This window comes from Eptatretus burgeri, chromosome 5 (assembly GCF_056783735.1).
Source record: "Eptatretus burgeri isolate ZD-2024b chromosome 5, Ebu_testis_v1, whole genome shotgun sequence".
NCBI classification, from domain to species: Eukaryota; Metazoa; Chordata; class Myxini; order Myxiniformes; family Myxinidae; genus Eptatretus; species Eptatretus burgeri.
The window spans coordinates 41,905,115-41,922,030 of NC_140965.1; the positions used below are offsets into that span (position 1 = coordinate 41,905,115).

Here is a 16,916-nt window from a genome sequence, read left to right on the forward strand (position 1 = left end):
CGAATATTCTAAGAGTTTCTGGGACCCCTTGAAGAAAGAAACTGTTGACATTTTCAGATATGAAGAAGGCACTCGCCAATGACAAGGACCAGAAGCTGATCATTGATACTGAGGTGTTGTTCAGGCGGCTATTGGCTGTCTCACAGAGTCATAATGTCGATTTGAGGAAGGTACTTTGTTACGAACTGGCCGCCGTGCCACCAGCACTCTTCCATGAAGATGAGTCGATGAGGAAAATTGCAAAAGCTGACCTTACCAAGAAACTTGAGGCAAATTGTGCGGACGTTCTAGCAGAGCTGCCACAAATCTCGGCAATACCTGAACCCACATCATCCGCATACATAATTGATGGGATGGCTATGATTCAGAGTTTGGATGAAAATCACTTCTCAACATTCCAAGATTTAGCTACAATAGTTCAGAAACGACTATTACGACTTTTCAGGAATCCTTCATTGGATATCGGTAGCATTACAGTAATTTTTGATCGCTATGACGTCGAGACATCAATCAAATCATCCGAAAGGCAGCGGAGGGATGCCAACAACATGGTACTAACATACCAGATTCAAGGAGGCAGACAGGTTCCAAACTGCCGCCAGTTTCTGAAAAGTGGAGGCAACAAGTCCAGCCTAGCAAACTTCATCTCTCAACATATATTGGACAATTACCAAACGAGAAATCGATTATTCTGGCCGGTGGTTTCCATGATGGCAAGCTGGTGAAAGAAGTACAACCACTCGGAGTCTCATCCATTGACTCTCTTCAGAGTACACAGGAGGAAGCGGATACTAGGATAATCCTCCATGCCGTCAGTCTTTCACGTGACCATTCAAGGGTCATTGTTCGCTGTGATGACACGGATGTCCTGGAACTGTTGATCTACTATTCTAGTAGAAAACAGCTGACTGACAAGGAATACACATATGCTGGGCATTCTGGAAAGGAGAGATACATTCCAGTCCATGAGATAGTTACTCAGTGAGGACCAACTGTTTGTGAGTGTCTCCCTGCCATACACGCTATCACTGGGTGTGACACCACATGTGTTTTCAACAGAATTGGGAAGCGAACAGCTTATTCTTCACTGATCAAGAATGCACAAGCATTGTCAGATATTAAAGGATTTCATGAGGCTGATATAGACACTTGTGTTTCATTGTCATGGAAGTTTGTGCTTCTGATGTATGGCAAAAAAGGCAAAGACTTGGATTCATTGAATGATATATGTTTCCATTTAGCCACGACCACAGACAAGCCAGCATCTATGCTTCCCCCAACCGAGGATGCATTCAAGCAGCACATCCTACTGGCCAAGTATCAAACCAAGATTTGGTGTGACAGCCACGTTGCTCACCCACCATTTATATCACCAGTTGGTCATGGCTGGTCCGCTTGTGAAGGTGGTGGAATTACCCAGACTATGTATACTCAAGATTCCACTCCAGCTGAGGTTCGAGACTTAACACACCTCCACTGCACTGACAAAAACTGTGAAAACGGGAGGATGTGCCCTTGTGTCCTTGCAGGACTAGAGTGTATTGACATACGTAGTTGCACTGATTGCAACAATCACAGTAATGTCATACAACAGGAAAATGAAAATGCGAAAATTCGATATTTAGATGCATGGCCAGCTGATTTCAGATGTGATCAGTATTGAAAGATTCATGAGTGGGTTTCAAAGTGCAACAATATAAACATATTGAATAGATTTTCTCAAAGGTGTGAATCTTTTTATCCGGGTTCAACTGCAATTTCATTCACGAGACAATCTGACTGGTTCATCAAATCAGACTTAGGACTGTTATAACATGTAATGACAATATCATGCGAAAAAAGAGGCAATTGTCGCATAAAATTAGTAAAAAAAAAAAAAATGCCGATTTGGAGGTATTCCAGGGGTCTTTTACCCCTTGGCAGCATAAAAGTCCATGAAATACCTTGCATAATATCAATTTCTAATAGTAACCGCGATATTTTCCATAGTTTTCCATGATAACAGTTCATTTTTGCATAAAAGATGCCGATTTTAGAAAAATGAGAATTTTCACTCGAACCGCGCACATGTCAGAGAAAGGGTTAATTTACCTGGTTGTGAACATTCTATCATAGTTTCACTGACATATTCTTTAATGAGACACCCTGCCTGATGAAAATAATCAAATTTGGAACTTTTAAAACATATATTGGGCATTTAATAAGAGAAAATGTACAAGTTTTTGCAAAAATTGCACAAAAACTGCCAAAATTGGGGGTATTTTGTGGGTCCTTAACCCGATTAGAAGCCTAAAACCCCCTGAAATATCTTAAAACATGTCCAATATATAGAAATACCCTGAAATATTCAACCATTCTACATGTATTTTATGCTTATTGAAGTAAATAATGAATGATTGAAAATGGGCATTTTCTCTTATGTTCCTGCACTCAAGGGGTTAATTCACCATGTTGTGCAGAATTTCAACAACTATAACCTCAGTTTTCAAATACTAGACATCCATATGGTTCAAATGAGACCGGTTTCAGCTTGTTATACATCCGGCAGGGGTATCTCCTAAATTCGAGCCCTTTTCAGCCCTGGCCACTACACTATAAATATGAACTCCCTTTAAAGGAACTTCAATGCAGGAGGCTATTAGGCCCATCAAGGCTATGCAATGGTTGCCAATCTATGGCTGCTTGTCTATGCCTTTAAAAGACTCACTCAGGCCAAAGGAGCAGCACGTACGATTTTTAAAGTATTCGGTGTGACTTAGCCAGGTTTCGAACCGCTGAACACCCAGACCCAGAGCGGACGCTTCAACCATTATGCCACCGAGTCTGGCTTCCAACAGCATGGCATTTACAGCCTGTCAATGCAAATGCCTCTTGGCTCTGTACTGGCTACCTGGTCCCAAATCAGTGCCAGAATACTGGAAGAAGGCCCAGAAGATGAGCGAATCTCTTCTGCTTTGTGACGATCATTATTGCATGAATTACTTTTCATCATTCATTAAAGGGATCATTTATTCATACTCATTACACTTAAACAACTTGAAGGGCACTAGGTGGAGCGCATACCTCTGCCATGTAATGCCTGATCCACGAGAACATATTTTGGGCCCAATACATTTTTGAAATATCATGCATACATTACTACATAGTTTTTGGCCCTATCTCTCAATGGTGAAGGATCACTTTAAAATTAAATAATTCTCATATCCGGTTTGGATCTTCACCAAAGTCGAATCAGTTCGTCATTATCAAACACCTAACCTGTCCACTAAGTTTCATCTGAATCCATCCACAACTTTTTGAGATATCATGCTATATATCGTTTTTAGCCCAATCTCTCAATGGTGAAGACTCACTTGAAAAATTTTCGTAGTCGGATCCGGATCCGGATCTTCACGAAAATCTAATCAGTTCGTTCTTGTCACACACCCAACCTGCCCACCAAATTTCATCCAGGTCTATCCACAACTTTTTGAGATATCCTGCACGCAAACAAACAAACAGCCAGGCGAACAAATAGACAGATGGGGGTGAAAACATAGCCTCCTTCACGTTCAGTGGCGGAGGTAATTATAAACCTGAGTGCAATGTGGAAGTATTCATTATTTGAGAGGTGATTGGTAATGATAATGATCTCAGATACCATAAAGAAAGTATTTAATTAGTTTGATAAGTGTAGCCGTTTGGGATCATTTTCACCTGCCTCTGTGCGTACCAGTGTGATGCTCTGTAGTCTATCGTCAGACTTGGTCATCATTCATGTGTAGTGTGCACGTATACCAAAAATGTGAATACGATTAAAGCACTCGGTTTTCGTTTGGCCAAAACCGAGGGCAATGTGTAATAGCCGTTAAGGAAAATTCCAGAACAGTACTGGCCTGGCACCACCCACACAAAATGTAACAACAGGGTAAGAGTTAGGATTGTGGTGCAAGCAATTCTGCAGCTCAACACGTGTGTAGAATGAAAATGAAGATCCTTTCGAGAAGAAGTTTAAGCTCGATGCATTGCAAAGCGAAAACATGTCTCGTGCAGTTATACACTCTTTCTTTTAAGCAAACCTAGCGCACCGGGCAGGTTCTCCTCCTCTAATTGTTTAACAGCCCTAATTATTCTGACCTTGTGGGGTCTGTCCAGGAAAACTTTTGGCCCGAGTCTTCATGAACCGGCTGGCCATGCCTGACCTACTGAAGGTGGCAGGAATTTGGAATCTGTTCAGAGTGCTGGCCACAACTCAACTACTCTTCGTGAAACATGCCACAAGATCTTTAATGGCCGCCAATGACTAATGCTGGCATACGGCTCCTCTGACATAACATCCTTCCCATGGACGGTGCACACGCCGATGCCTCATGCTGCATGTGAAACACCAGCATAGTGCGGTCACGATTCAAACCCATGCTCGGTAAACTTCGTCTTTTCATCTGTAGTTCATTACATTTCTATGACCTCGTATTATATTTCCATTTTTGCACCTGTAGAATGTCCAAGTCTTGACACAAGATCCCCCCCACTTCCCCATCCTCTTTGTTTTCAATTGCTTTTCCTGTTTCTACCTGCAGTCAAGTAGCAGGCTTCCATAATTTGTGAACAATGTGCCGATTTAGCTCAGTTGTAAGGAACACTCTTGTAAGGCAGAACCTTAAAACTAATCGTTGGCTTCGAATCTCTGACATCCTTTCATTGGACCTGGTCTCTATTGTTGGATGCCTTTGCATGTGCTTCACCCTATAGCCAAACCTAAGGATACATCAATGTTTTTGTTTGTCCACAAAACAACTTCGTATCCTTTATTATCTGTACTATAATTCACCGACTGGTGTTTGTGTGTGCATTTGTTTATCGCGCTACTGCTCCTACAGTTTTGTGCTGATTACATCCAGACTTGCTACCTAGGGTCAGCATAACCCCATTTAATGTATAGGGGGTGTTTTTATCATTGCCGATGGTCTTTGGCCTTTGGGGGAGGGGAAGGCAGGGATGCAAATTCTCTCGATAAATGTGTATTCTTTAGAGAGCCACCTCCAGGTGGGGGAGGGTATTACAAGACCATAATTTACAGTACAATATTGCTGTCCTCACATTTTCCAGTGCAGTGAGGTGTTTTGAATAATAAGCACTAGGTATGTTTTTGCTTTCTGCATGTAACCCAGGTTATTTATTATTATTTTTTGCATATCCACCAACCAAATAATGGTATGTGTCAGAAGAACATGTTGCATGCTTTGAACAAGATTACCCTTTGGATGGATACTCTACCAGTGTCCTACAATTGCCAGATGAACACTTTTGACGCACTCAAATATCACGACTTCTACTCTCTCGTCGCGTAATACTTTGTCGGCGGTCACAACTGACGTTTTATTTATTTTTTTTTCCATTTTACAACTCTGTAGAAACTCTTCGATAGGTCAGAGGCACCAACCGGAGGAATAAAACTGCACAATGAGACCTTTATCCTCTTACACACCCACAGTTAGTGTCAGATCCATTTGGTGTTCCCATGGAGGTTCAAAATGCCCCTTTGTGTGTCTGGCATTTTTAGTTTATTCTTCAGGATCACTGTTTTTTGGCACAACAGTTACGAGCTTAAGAATGTTTCCTTTCTGTTGGTTTTCTTTTATTTCCTGCGAATATCGAGCTCGTGGTTAACGCATTCATGTGAGCCATGATAAGGTCATGCTTTAATGCTGGCACGACTACTATTTTGCAATTGCTGTAATGACTGAATGGGGTTACGGTAAAAGTCGGTTGTCCACTGATGCGTTGACGACAGAGACTTGGTGTTTTGAAAGGCTGACATATATTCGCCGTGCCTCTCTTGCTGACCACGCCATTTTGGTGCACATCCTTTCTCCACTGGTAAATGGTGAGGTTATCTTTTTGCTTCATCTCAACTTTTTCCATTTTTTGGAAAATTCCAAAACCACTTTGACTGTGCTAACCTGTTGTGGTGTTGAACATGTTTTTTTGTTGTTGTTGTTGTTGTTGTTGTTGTTGTTGTTGTTCTTTCTCGGTATTATTTTTTATAAATATGTTATTCCATAATATAACTGCTGATAAAGCTACCCTTGGAAAGTAAAAACAAATTTTGTATTTCATCAGTTTGGGTGGAATTCTTTGGTCACATTGATGTGTTTGAGTTCCACCATGGGCCTCACATACAGCGTCTCTCTGCCGGCGCATACGGTTTGAATTCTTCTACTGTGTGTAATCTCTTTCTTGTACTTGGACAATGCGACATGTCGTAGAAGCTTCGATTTGTTTCCTAAGTTTTGGTTTTGATCACCTCACTTGTGATTGCCATGTGAGAAAGTGGTTCTGAGGTCTGGAGAGGGTACTTAGGATTTTAACTGTTGTTGTCAATTGTATTCAGCCTTTGTCCTGCTTCCAACTTTGCAACCACATTCAGGAATATCTGCTTGGTGCACCAGCACTCTTCCCTATGTTCGGAGCATTTCTGGTGGTGCATGAGTTATTTTTGTCACCATACTTCTTCCCTCTTTCACTGACAAGTTTTGTGCAGCTTCTTGTTCACTCAGCTGTGCTTTGTCCGAGATAAGCTGTTCCGCAGTTTTATGACCAATCAGCGATGGCTTACCCTTGAAAAATATTCCTTTCATCGGCACCACCTGGATCTATGACTCGTTCTAATGTCTGTAGCAGGACATTAGAACCAGTGATGGATCTGTTGTGGAGGAAAAACTACGCTCTGGATTTGATTGATTTTTTTTTCCAGTGATTTGTCATATTATCTGATCTTTTGGAATGTTCTTTATTTCTTCATCTTTCTGTCCTTTTTGTAATGGTGTATGTCTGTCCGTGTGTGCACTGATGTGACATTGCACTGACGGGTTGATGTAGGTAATCTACTGATGTGGATCCACGGCCGAGGTCGGAGTCCCGTCGTTTGGAGAGGTTCTGGGCTGAAAGGATCGAAACCTTGAGGAAGAACGGTGCCAAGCTGATGATCCGGGCGGTCGGGAAATCGGTCAATTACTTACAGGTTAAGGTTCTTACATTAGGTAAAGAAACTATTTCGATATTTTGAGGTTTACAATTGAAATAAAGTTGAAAATAGGATATTGTGAAATTAACATCATTTACAGCAATCCTTTAATTATAATAGTCACCTGTTTTAGGAATATTGGTTCTGTATAATGAGTAGAATTGTGAGGAACAGACGTGAAAAGTGTGTGTGTGTGTGTGTGTGTGTGTGTGTGTGTGTGTGTGTGTGTGTGTGTGTGTGTGTGTTCATTTGTTTATATATATATATATATATATATATATATATATATATATATATATATATATATATATATATATATATACATACATACATACATACAATCTTTTCTTGTATTACCATAAGTTCCATTACTTGGCTGTTTTCAAATGTACATCTCGTCTATCCCTTTTATTCGTGCGTGAAGCAAGAAGTGTTACAGACGAGCGTTGGGTCAACCCCTGACATGAAACTTTCACACATACACATAAATTTAATGCTTCTCTTTGTTAATTTTGGACATTTGGAAATGTTTTCCCTTTTTTTTTTTGTGTGTGGTGGGGGGGGGGGTGATTTGTACAAATTGCTGTTTGTTTGAAGAAAAAGGAATTTTTTGGTGTCCCAACAAACAAACAGCCTGTTGGTGTTTCCTTCTGAGCAATATCCTCATGCCATGATCACCCGAGTTTTAAATTGTCATGGAAAATTGATTTGTCCACTGTTCTGTAACGTACTTGTTACCTCCACCACCATAGATGGATGGAGGTTATGTCTTCACCCCTGTCTGTCTGTCTGTGTTTGCTTGATTGCTTGTTTATCTGTCTGTCTGTCTGTGAGCAGGACGTCTCAAAAGGTTCTTTACAGATTTGATGAAACTTGAGTGAGCAGGTTGGGTGTGTGACAAGAATGAATGGATTCGATATTTGTGACGAGCCGGATACGATACCTTTTAAATTTTTAAAGTTGATCTTCATCATTGAGCGATAGGGCCAAAAATGATACATTGCATATCTCAAACGTTGTGGATGGATTATGACTAAACAAGGTGGAGGAGTTGCGTAGGTGACAAGAATAAGCCGATTAGATTTTAGTTTAAGTATCAGTTGATATCAATTAGATGTTAATTCAGCCTATCAGTGGGATACAAAATGTGAACTCTTCAGCATGGCAGAGATATGCACTCTACTGAGTGCAGTTCTAGTAATTCGTGCACTCGTTCATTTGTCATTGTCACCCATGCGTTCGAACAACCTGAAAATGTCCATTGTGAAATGGCTACTCGTGTCAAGAAATCTAAATTTTGAAAGTTTTTCTGTGCTTGGTTTATGAAAATAAGGAAAAAAATTTTAAACTCGAAGAAATGTAACTTCTCCATTAATTAATTAATTCATTCATTCATTCACTCACTCACTCACTCACACATTCTCAGCTTGCTCATGGTCTTCACATATAATACAATTCGACAAAGGCTTTGAATTGCCTTTTTAAAAGTTGTAATTTTTTCCCCTTGCTTGTTGGCATGTCCTGTGAAGGTTCCAGCTGGCGTTTAGTGGCTACAAATCTCACTTTAATGAATTAAGCATGCTGTTATGCAAACATGTGCTCTGTACTCCCTGTGCTTGAATAATTTCCAGAGACACAAGCCACCCAAGCAAACATGCTGAGCAGCCCTCCCATGACTGTCTTAATGCAACTCACCATATGAACATTCGGCAAAGAAAACTTTTGTTTCAGTAAGGTGTGGAAACATTTGTAGCTGTGGATAATCTAACCCTTTTGTGTTTGTGCTTATTTCAGGACCAGTTCGACAATGTGGAGAAGCACACACAATGGGGAATTGACTATATGGAGAAGTACTGCAAGTTTGTGAGAGACCGTGCTGAAGTCGAAGTCAACTATGCAAAACAGCTCCGGTGGGAATTGCACTTTTCTCGCAAAGGCCAGAATGTACAGGTAGTGGACAAAAAAATGGAAGCACCAATGCAAAGTCACTTAATAAAGCGTTGGGCCACCACGTACGGACAGCACGGCCTGTATGCGCCGTGGAATAGTCAACCGTCATCTGGAATTCTGCAGGAGGGATGCGGCACCATTCTTCAATCAGCTCACACCTGTTTGATGGAGGTGGAAAGCGCCGTCTCAGGCGTCGTTCCACAATATCCCATTGATGCTCATTTGGGTTCAGATCTGGTGACTGAGAAGGCCATGACGTATGGATAACATCAGTGTCAAGCTCATCAAACCACTGGGCGACCACACATGCTCTGAGGATGGGGGGCATTGCGGGGTCTCCTCTTGCAGCGATGCTAACTATAATTAATTATAGGCAACCAGGCCTGTGCAGCATTTTAATGCATGCCCCTTTGCATGCTGGGATCTTATTTTCTTAATTAACAAACGGGCCACACCTGTGTGGAAGCCGTTACTTAGTGTCCATTTACCCAGGTGCTTCCATTTTTTGTCCGCTACGTGTATGTGTGTGTGTGTGTGTGTGTGTGTGTGTGTGTGTGTGTGTGTGTGTGTGTGTGTGTGTGTGTGTGTGTGTGTGTGTGTGTGTGTGTGTGTGTGTGTGTGTGTGTAAGAGTGGGAAGAATGACAGTGTGTAAGGGAGTTGCAGAGGAGGAAGAGGGATAAATTGAAAGGATTTTTGGAGATTTGGAAGAGGATGGGTCTAAGGACATGAGAGGTGTGGCTGTTTGAAAAAAATCATTCATTTTGCATATGCCTTACTTACATTCCTCATTTCCTGTTTTATTCTTGAACATTGTGTTATAGGTCCGTTTTTGTCATGAGGTGGGTGATCATGTCGAGATAGTTTTTGTTTCTTTTTCTTGAATTCAAGGGACTTGATATATGTTATATTTTTAAAGTGCATCCAGTATTTTTTTTTAACAGATTGAGGGTACAAGTTTTCATCTCTGGCATAAGGCTTAGAAATCATGAGCACATAGCGGGCAGGGATAAGTGACGTCAATCAACTCAAGGCCCCGCCACTAAACTTCTTGGCTTACCCCAAAGGTTTGAAAATGGCCAAAGCATGCCAATATTTGGGCCTCGGTGGTATTAGCAAGGCTGCTTTCGTTATAATGATCATAAAGTACAGATTACACGGGATAAAGCATTAAAAATGGTTGATGGCAGAAGCAGTTTTAGACACAAACATTAGGAGGGGTGGGGGGGGGGGCGACAAGCTTTGGATACAAATTTTGACGTACGCATATTCCATTACAACTATTTTACCTCACTCTTACACTAAACATGCACTTATGGATATAAATATTTATAAGCAATACATCCTTAACCCCTAGAAGCCGAGAAGCCAGCAACACTAACTTCCCCCTACAACTTCTCTTTCTCTCCCACACTTTTCCCCCAACCCACTCTGAATTCACAAATTGAAAAGACCAGCTAGCTCTGTTGCTATCTGCCCCCCTGACCTCAATGCAGCCTCAGCATCCTGGCCTGCTCTAATCCCGTGAGAGGGTAGCTGTAACTGAGGTTTCTGGGTGTACTGCGTTTATTCCATTTTTAAGAAAACAAAAAAAGCAGTGTGAGAAAGATGACTTTCGAGCTTCGTAAATGCAAAAAGATTGTTACCTTGTTCGATATTCCCATCTTAGCATATAGCTCGTACTGCTAGGAACCCCAGTTCAAATCTCATCTGCTGTGCTTATTTGCCTTTCTTGTACTAATGCTTTTGTTCAGCCTGTGATGCATTTTCTAGCTCTTCCATGAGACATCAACAATGTAGGAGGAAAAAGCTCTTGATTATTGTTTTTTTATGTTGGTGAAGGTTCATTGGCATCAAGAGCACACAGATGCTGCTTGAAGGACTTGAGGGCAAGGAAGGGTAGATAATTGGGAAAGCTTTGAAGCACAGGGGTTTGTGGGTAGAGGAAATGGGGAGCACACTTGTGATTCAAACCACAGAATTACGTATGAACACTGCCGTCGTCACAGGTTGCTGAAAAACATATCCTACATATGCATCCATGTATGTTTTCCAACTCGAGACGTGCTCAGATTTGTTCATGCCTGCCCGCTATACTCGATTTGACTTTCAAATGAGACAGATGGAAGTTTCCAAGATTTGTGACACAAAAAAAAGGCAACACTTCCATAATGTAGGCAGGTTATGCTTAAATCTTACAGTGAGTGTCATTTCTATTTCCTTTGTTCAGCTGTGGTGAAGTTCCTTTAGAATCCACGGGGTAATTAAGCGGTCGGCACCTGTTTCCATCAAGTCTCTTGTTTGTTAACATTTGAGAGAAATGCTGATCTTGACATTTTATTCCCATTGGTATATTTGTCCCCTTATGTATATTGTTCAGTATAAATACTTTGTGATGTTTGCCATGTTATTACCATTGTCATTCGATGAAAATGCTAATCAGGACATGCTGACGTCTCTTCCTTATTCCCTTTTATCTCATCCTCTTGTTTGGTTCCTTTCAATTCTTGTTCCTTTTTAATGACTTTTTCTTATTTGGTGTGCAATTTTACCCTGCAATGTAAAATTATTATTTAGTATGCAGCCTGTGGCTGCCTGTTGCATCATTGCTGGGAGTGTGACTGTGCTGCTGAAGCAGTGCCCCCTGTTTCCAGTAAGCTGGTACTCATTTTGCTGACATTAGAAAGACTAGTACGTGCCCGTAAAAAATAAAAATAAAAATAAATAAATAAATATTCCAACCGCGAGCAAGAAACAACAACCACACAGGCCGTTTCTTCGCTCTAGCGTGCTCGTACGTGCGTGGCACGGAAGTTCGCATATCACAGTTATGATGATTAGCAATTTAGGTTTTAATGGCCAATTATTCAATTTGCGCCAACGTATTTTACCTTTTCGCAATGTCGTCGCAAGGAAAAACAAAAAGAGAAGAGAAGAGAGAAAAAAAATTTACTTCCTGGTTCGGAGCATACCAGCACTCTGATGTTACCAAAATTTATGCACCATCTAATATGAAAACGATCATAACTTGGGGCATTGTGTTTATCTATAAATGCGCATAAGAAATCGAGAAATTATTAGAATAACGAAGTCATCACTCTCTGGAAGCCCGCACGTTGTAACCCGTAATGGGGAATGCGGCTGAGCTTCCCTTCCCCATCGGCCACGCCCACGCAACAACGTGTCTTGTCATTGGTTTGGTAAATAAATGGCCATAACTTGGAAAGCACTCGTCCGATTAATATCAAACCTTGAAAAGGCACATCCTCAGGTCCCCAGCAATATATCTGGCAAGTTTCAATTAGATCGGACCAGCGGTTGTCGAGAAACCGTACACACACACACACACACACACACACACACACACACACACACACACACACACACACACACACACACACACACACACACACACACACACACACACACACACACACACACACACACACACACACACACACTGCTGGAATTATAGATAGATGACAGGCTGAATCAACTCACCTGGTGTTATTTAACAGCATGATGGGGGCTGCTTAAACTCAAGGCCCTAAGATCTTAAGCCAGCCAGCCACCTTAACTGTTAAACCAACACGAGGCTTACCGAGGAGAGTTAGAGAAATAGATTTTTCGATCATGATTTAAAGCATAAATTGGTGTTCTCTGTCTTGCTTTGGGAATCGTGTGAAATATTGATTTGGATAATGAAACTAGCTAGATCCTTGCAAACGAGTCCAGCAATCTTTTCAGTAATTATTATTTCTTAATGTACTTTTTAACATCTTCTTTTACATAGGAGTTTGGCAAAGAAGTACCAGCCAAAGAAAAACTCCAAAGAGGAAGAAGAATCGAGGTATTTCAGATTGAACGTTTTATATCGATGTTGTGCATTTAATTATTTTCTGCTCCCCACACCACATCCCCCTTCTTAAATGCCATGTTCACTGCACTTTTTGTGCATGGTTATAAGATTTTATGTGATGTCTCATGTTTCACTCTTAAAGTGAGCATACACTGGCCAACATCTGATAGAACATACATTTTTGAGTTGTCTACGACAAGTTTTGTTCTGAACAGCATCCTGCATGTATTGACAGACTTTAATAAGACTTCTCTGCTCCCCAACTCCTTGAATCCTCACACAGCTGACACCACCAGCTACTATGGCTGCTAAATAGGCAAAGTTCATGTTTGTCATTTCTACCACCGAGTGGCATTTTTGCTTGAGCTGGATGAAGACAACTTTGTCCTCAAAACATTGGACCTCAGCTTTGTCCTTTAAGCAGCTATTTTAGTTGGTGGTGCCTTCAGTTTTAAATACAAATAGTTCCAACTTACAACCAATTATATGCGAGTGTCATGTTTGAAGCAACCAAAATGGATATATATGAATGAATAGTCAAAAGCTTCTATTTTTGAATGAAAACTGTATGGATGCAAAGGAATGAATATCCAATTGTGTTTGATGCTGAAACTGAATTGCTGGAGGCTGAAAAATGCCCTGTTTCACTAAGTGGGGTGTGTTGTACTGTATTTGTTAGTTTGGATGTGACACCTTTTGCCTTATTATTAGGTCATCTCCACCGAGATGACCTAATAAAGCCGGACCAAATGTCCATCCGTCCGTACGTCCGTCCGTCCATCAACAATTTTTCTTTCCGATCTTGATGAAACTTAGTATGTGGGTAGAGGTCGATGAGTGTTGCACAACGATATAACTTTTGTCCGGGCTCAAGGTCAGGGTCAAGGTCACGAGGTCACGCCATTTTTTTGCCATTTTGAAAATTGCCATTTTCAAAACCTATCTAGTCTGCCATTCTACAAGATATTCGGCAACTGTTTATTGATTATGATAGTAAAAAATATTATCTTGTATCTAACCGGACAGATTTTTGAATTTCTGTCCCGTTTGGCCGCCACGTAACCTGGAAGATGGTCAAAAACACCTCCTGGTACAAAGAAAACTTTTTACTTCCGATCTTGATGAAATTTGGTATGTGGGTAGAGGTCGATGAGTGATACCCAACGACGTATTTTTTTTCCCGGATTCGAGGTCAGGGTCAAGGTCACGTGGTCACGAAAGTTGTGAAATTCGCCATTTTCAAAACCTATCTCGTCTGTCATTTTAGGAGATATCTGGCAACAGTTCATCGATTATGATAGTAAAAAACATTATAGAGATGACCGTCACCCCCACACAGGGGTAATTTTATTATTATTATTATTAGGGTACCCTGTCAGTACAGGGTACCCTATTGTTTTTCTTTTGTTTATTATTATTATTATTTTTCTTTTTCCGCCGGCATTTTGCACCCTTTTTCGCTTTAAAAACCATTTTCTCTGGGACACTAAGTCCGATCGAGACAAAATTTTCACCACAGTATGTATCTTTTTTGATAGCATAATCACGTTATAATTATGACGTCATTGGTCACGTGGTACGGGCGCCATCTTGAAAAAAACGATAAACTTTGGACCTCTGTATCTCAGAAACCGTGCAATGGAAAAATTTTTCGCTCGATACGTTTTACTAAGCTCCCTATGGGGAACACGTGTGATTTTTCATGACGTCATAGGTGAAGCGATATACCGGTGAAAATTCGTCAAGTAGAACGCCACATGGGAAAAATCTGAAAAATTCTGAGCATCATCTACGCCAAAAATCACTGACGAAAATGTTTTTCTTGACGTCATCGATGACGTAATTCGGCCGCCATCTTGTTTTTTAGTGTTTTTTTAAAAAAATCTTCTTCTCCAGAACGGCTATGCAGATTGAGGCGAAACTTTACACGCTCATTCCCCCTGAGGTCCTCTTTCAAGTTTGTTAATTTGTTGTTGATACGTCACATGGTTTGGCGGCCATCTTGAAAAAACCCTAAAACCTTCAAACATCTTCTTCTCCAGAAGCGCTGGTCCAATGAAGGCGAGATTTTAGAACTATATTCGTGACATGTATGCGATGCAAGTTTGTTAATTTCGAAGTGATAGGTCACATGGTTTGGCCGCCATGTTGGATTTAAGAAAAATATTAAATAATGTTTTCTCTGGAATTTCATAAGCCATTTAAGCGAAAATTTGCAAGTGCCTTCCTCCCTCAAGTCTGCATACATGGTAAAAATTTTTTTACCTCAGAAGTCACATGGTTTGGCGGCCATCTTGGATAGAAAAATAGACCTTATCCGATTTTCACGAAACTTCACACACTTGTTCGGGTCGTCGATGGAAAGCAGAATTTAAATTTATGATATCATAGATCACAAGGTTCGGCAGCCATCTTGGATTGAAAATGAATAAATTTTAAAAATCTTCTTCTCCAGAAGGGCAAGACAGATTAAGACGAAACTTCACAGATATATTCCCCATGAGATCCTTTCTCAAGTTTGTTAATTTCTTCTTGATCGGTCACATGGTTTGGCGGCCATCTTGAAAAAACCCGAAAACCTTCAAACATCTTCTTCTCCAGAAGCGCTGGTCCACTGAAGGGGAGATTTCAGAATTATATTCGGGAGAGGAAGGCGATATAAGTTTGTTAATTTCGAATTGATAAGTCACATGGTTTGGCCGCCATCTTGAATTTAAGAAAAATATTAAATAATGTTTTCTCTGGAACCGCTTAACCTAACGAATCAAAAATTTGCAATTATCATCTACCATTGTGTAAGCACGCATGGTAAAAATTATGACGTCACAGGTCACATGGTTTGGCGGCCATCTTGGATAGAAAAACGCACCTTTACCGATTAACACGAAACTTCACAGGCGTGTTCCAATGCCCAGTTGGAAGCAGAATATAAATTTGTGATGTCATAGGTCACATGGTTCGTCAGCCATCTTGGATTGAAAAATAATATCTTAAAACGTCTTTTTCTCTGAAACGACTGAACAGATCCAGGCGAAACTCCACCACTATGACCGCCTCTCCATGACGAATAAAAAGTTCTCACCCCCTTTTGAGGTACGACGCAACGTTTGGCAGCCATATTGGATTGAAGGAAAATATTAATTAATGTTTACTCTGGAAATACTGCATCAATAAATGTGAAACATCAAGTTTATGGTGGAACGCTCATGCGGAATAAGCGTTTGAAATTTCAACGGGATCAGGCCCAGGGTTTGGCAGCCATGTTGGTTTTAAGAAAAATATTAAATAATGTTTTCTCTGGAACTGCTTAACCTGGAGAAGCGAAAATTTGCAGTTATCATCCACCATCGTGTTTGCACACGTGGTGCAAATTATGACATCACACGTCACATGGTTTGGCCGCCATCTTGGATTGAAGGATAAATATTAATTAATGTTTACTCTGGAACCGCTGCTTCTATATATGCAAAACTTGACATTTATAATTCAGGTGATATGCTAAACAAAAGTTTAAAATTTCAACCTGATCGGTCACACGGTTTGGGAGCCAGAATTATTTATTTATTTGAATCTGGAAGCCAGTAATAACGAAATTGAATGCTTTGTGCTGCCCGGTTCGTAACTCGTCTGTTCCGCTCCCTCTCGAAGCAGGCCTGTGTTTGTATCACTCTTAAATAATGTTTTCTCTGGCAACGCTTATCCTTTCAATGCGAAAATTGCGACTATGATTTAAGTCTCACGTTGAGTCAAAGGCGGACGTGGACTGGGTACCCGGTCATCACTGCCAGCAGTTATAAAGTGGCAGTTCTAGTTATTATTATTATTATTATTATATATTGTAAGTTCATTTTTACCTTTTTTGGCATTCCACACAATTCAAATTTACAAGTGGTAATCATATAAATTGTGTAAATTGCAGAGTAGAAAATGCAAAACCACAGCCAACTTGAAGCAATTATGAATTTAAACGAAGCCTTCCCCCACCAAAGCTTTTTTGCCAAAAGATATATAAATAAACCTTAAGTTGTCTTACATTTCCTCATCTGTAGTTATTGCAGGTTTTGTGATTATATATTCCGTGAACTGCAAACTATTCTTTAGTA

At 40.5% G+C, this 16,916-nt stretch overlaps 1 protein-coding gene across 10 annotated transcripts in view; it reads left to right on the forward strand.

Moving 5' to 3' along the window:
- Window positions 1–16,916, forward strand: part of LOC147026309 (formin-binding protein 1-like) — a 167,913-nt gene that overhangs the window by 45,174 nt on the left and 105,823 nt on the right. For 6 of the 10 annotated variants that reach the window (XM_085881606.1, XM_085881607.1, XM_085881609.1 and 3 more), the window contains exons 1-3: window positions 6,120–6,186; window positions 8,801–8,916; window positions 12,748–12,804. In XM_085881606.1, coding sequence (XP_085737732.1) covers window positions 6,130–6,186; window positions 8,801–8,916; window positions 12,748–12,804 — 230 coding nt within the window. In that variant the 5' untranslated portion in view covers window positions 6,120–6,129. Of the gene's footprint in view, window positions 1–4,379; window positions 4,403–6,119; window positions 6,187–6,875; window positions 7,023–8,800; window positions 8,917–12,747; window positions 12,805–16,916 lie in introns of those variants that run through there. The other 4 variants (XM_085881613.1, XM_085881608.1, XM_085881612.1 and 1 more) reach the window with 4 other exon arrangements.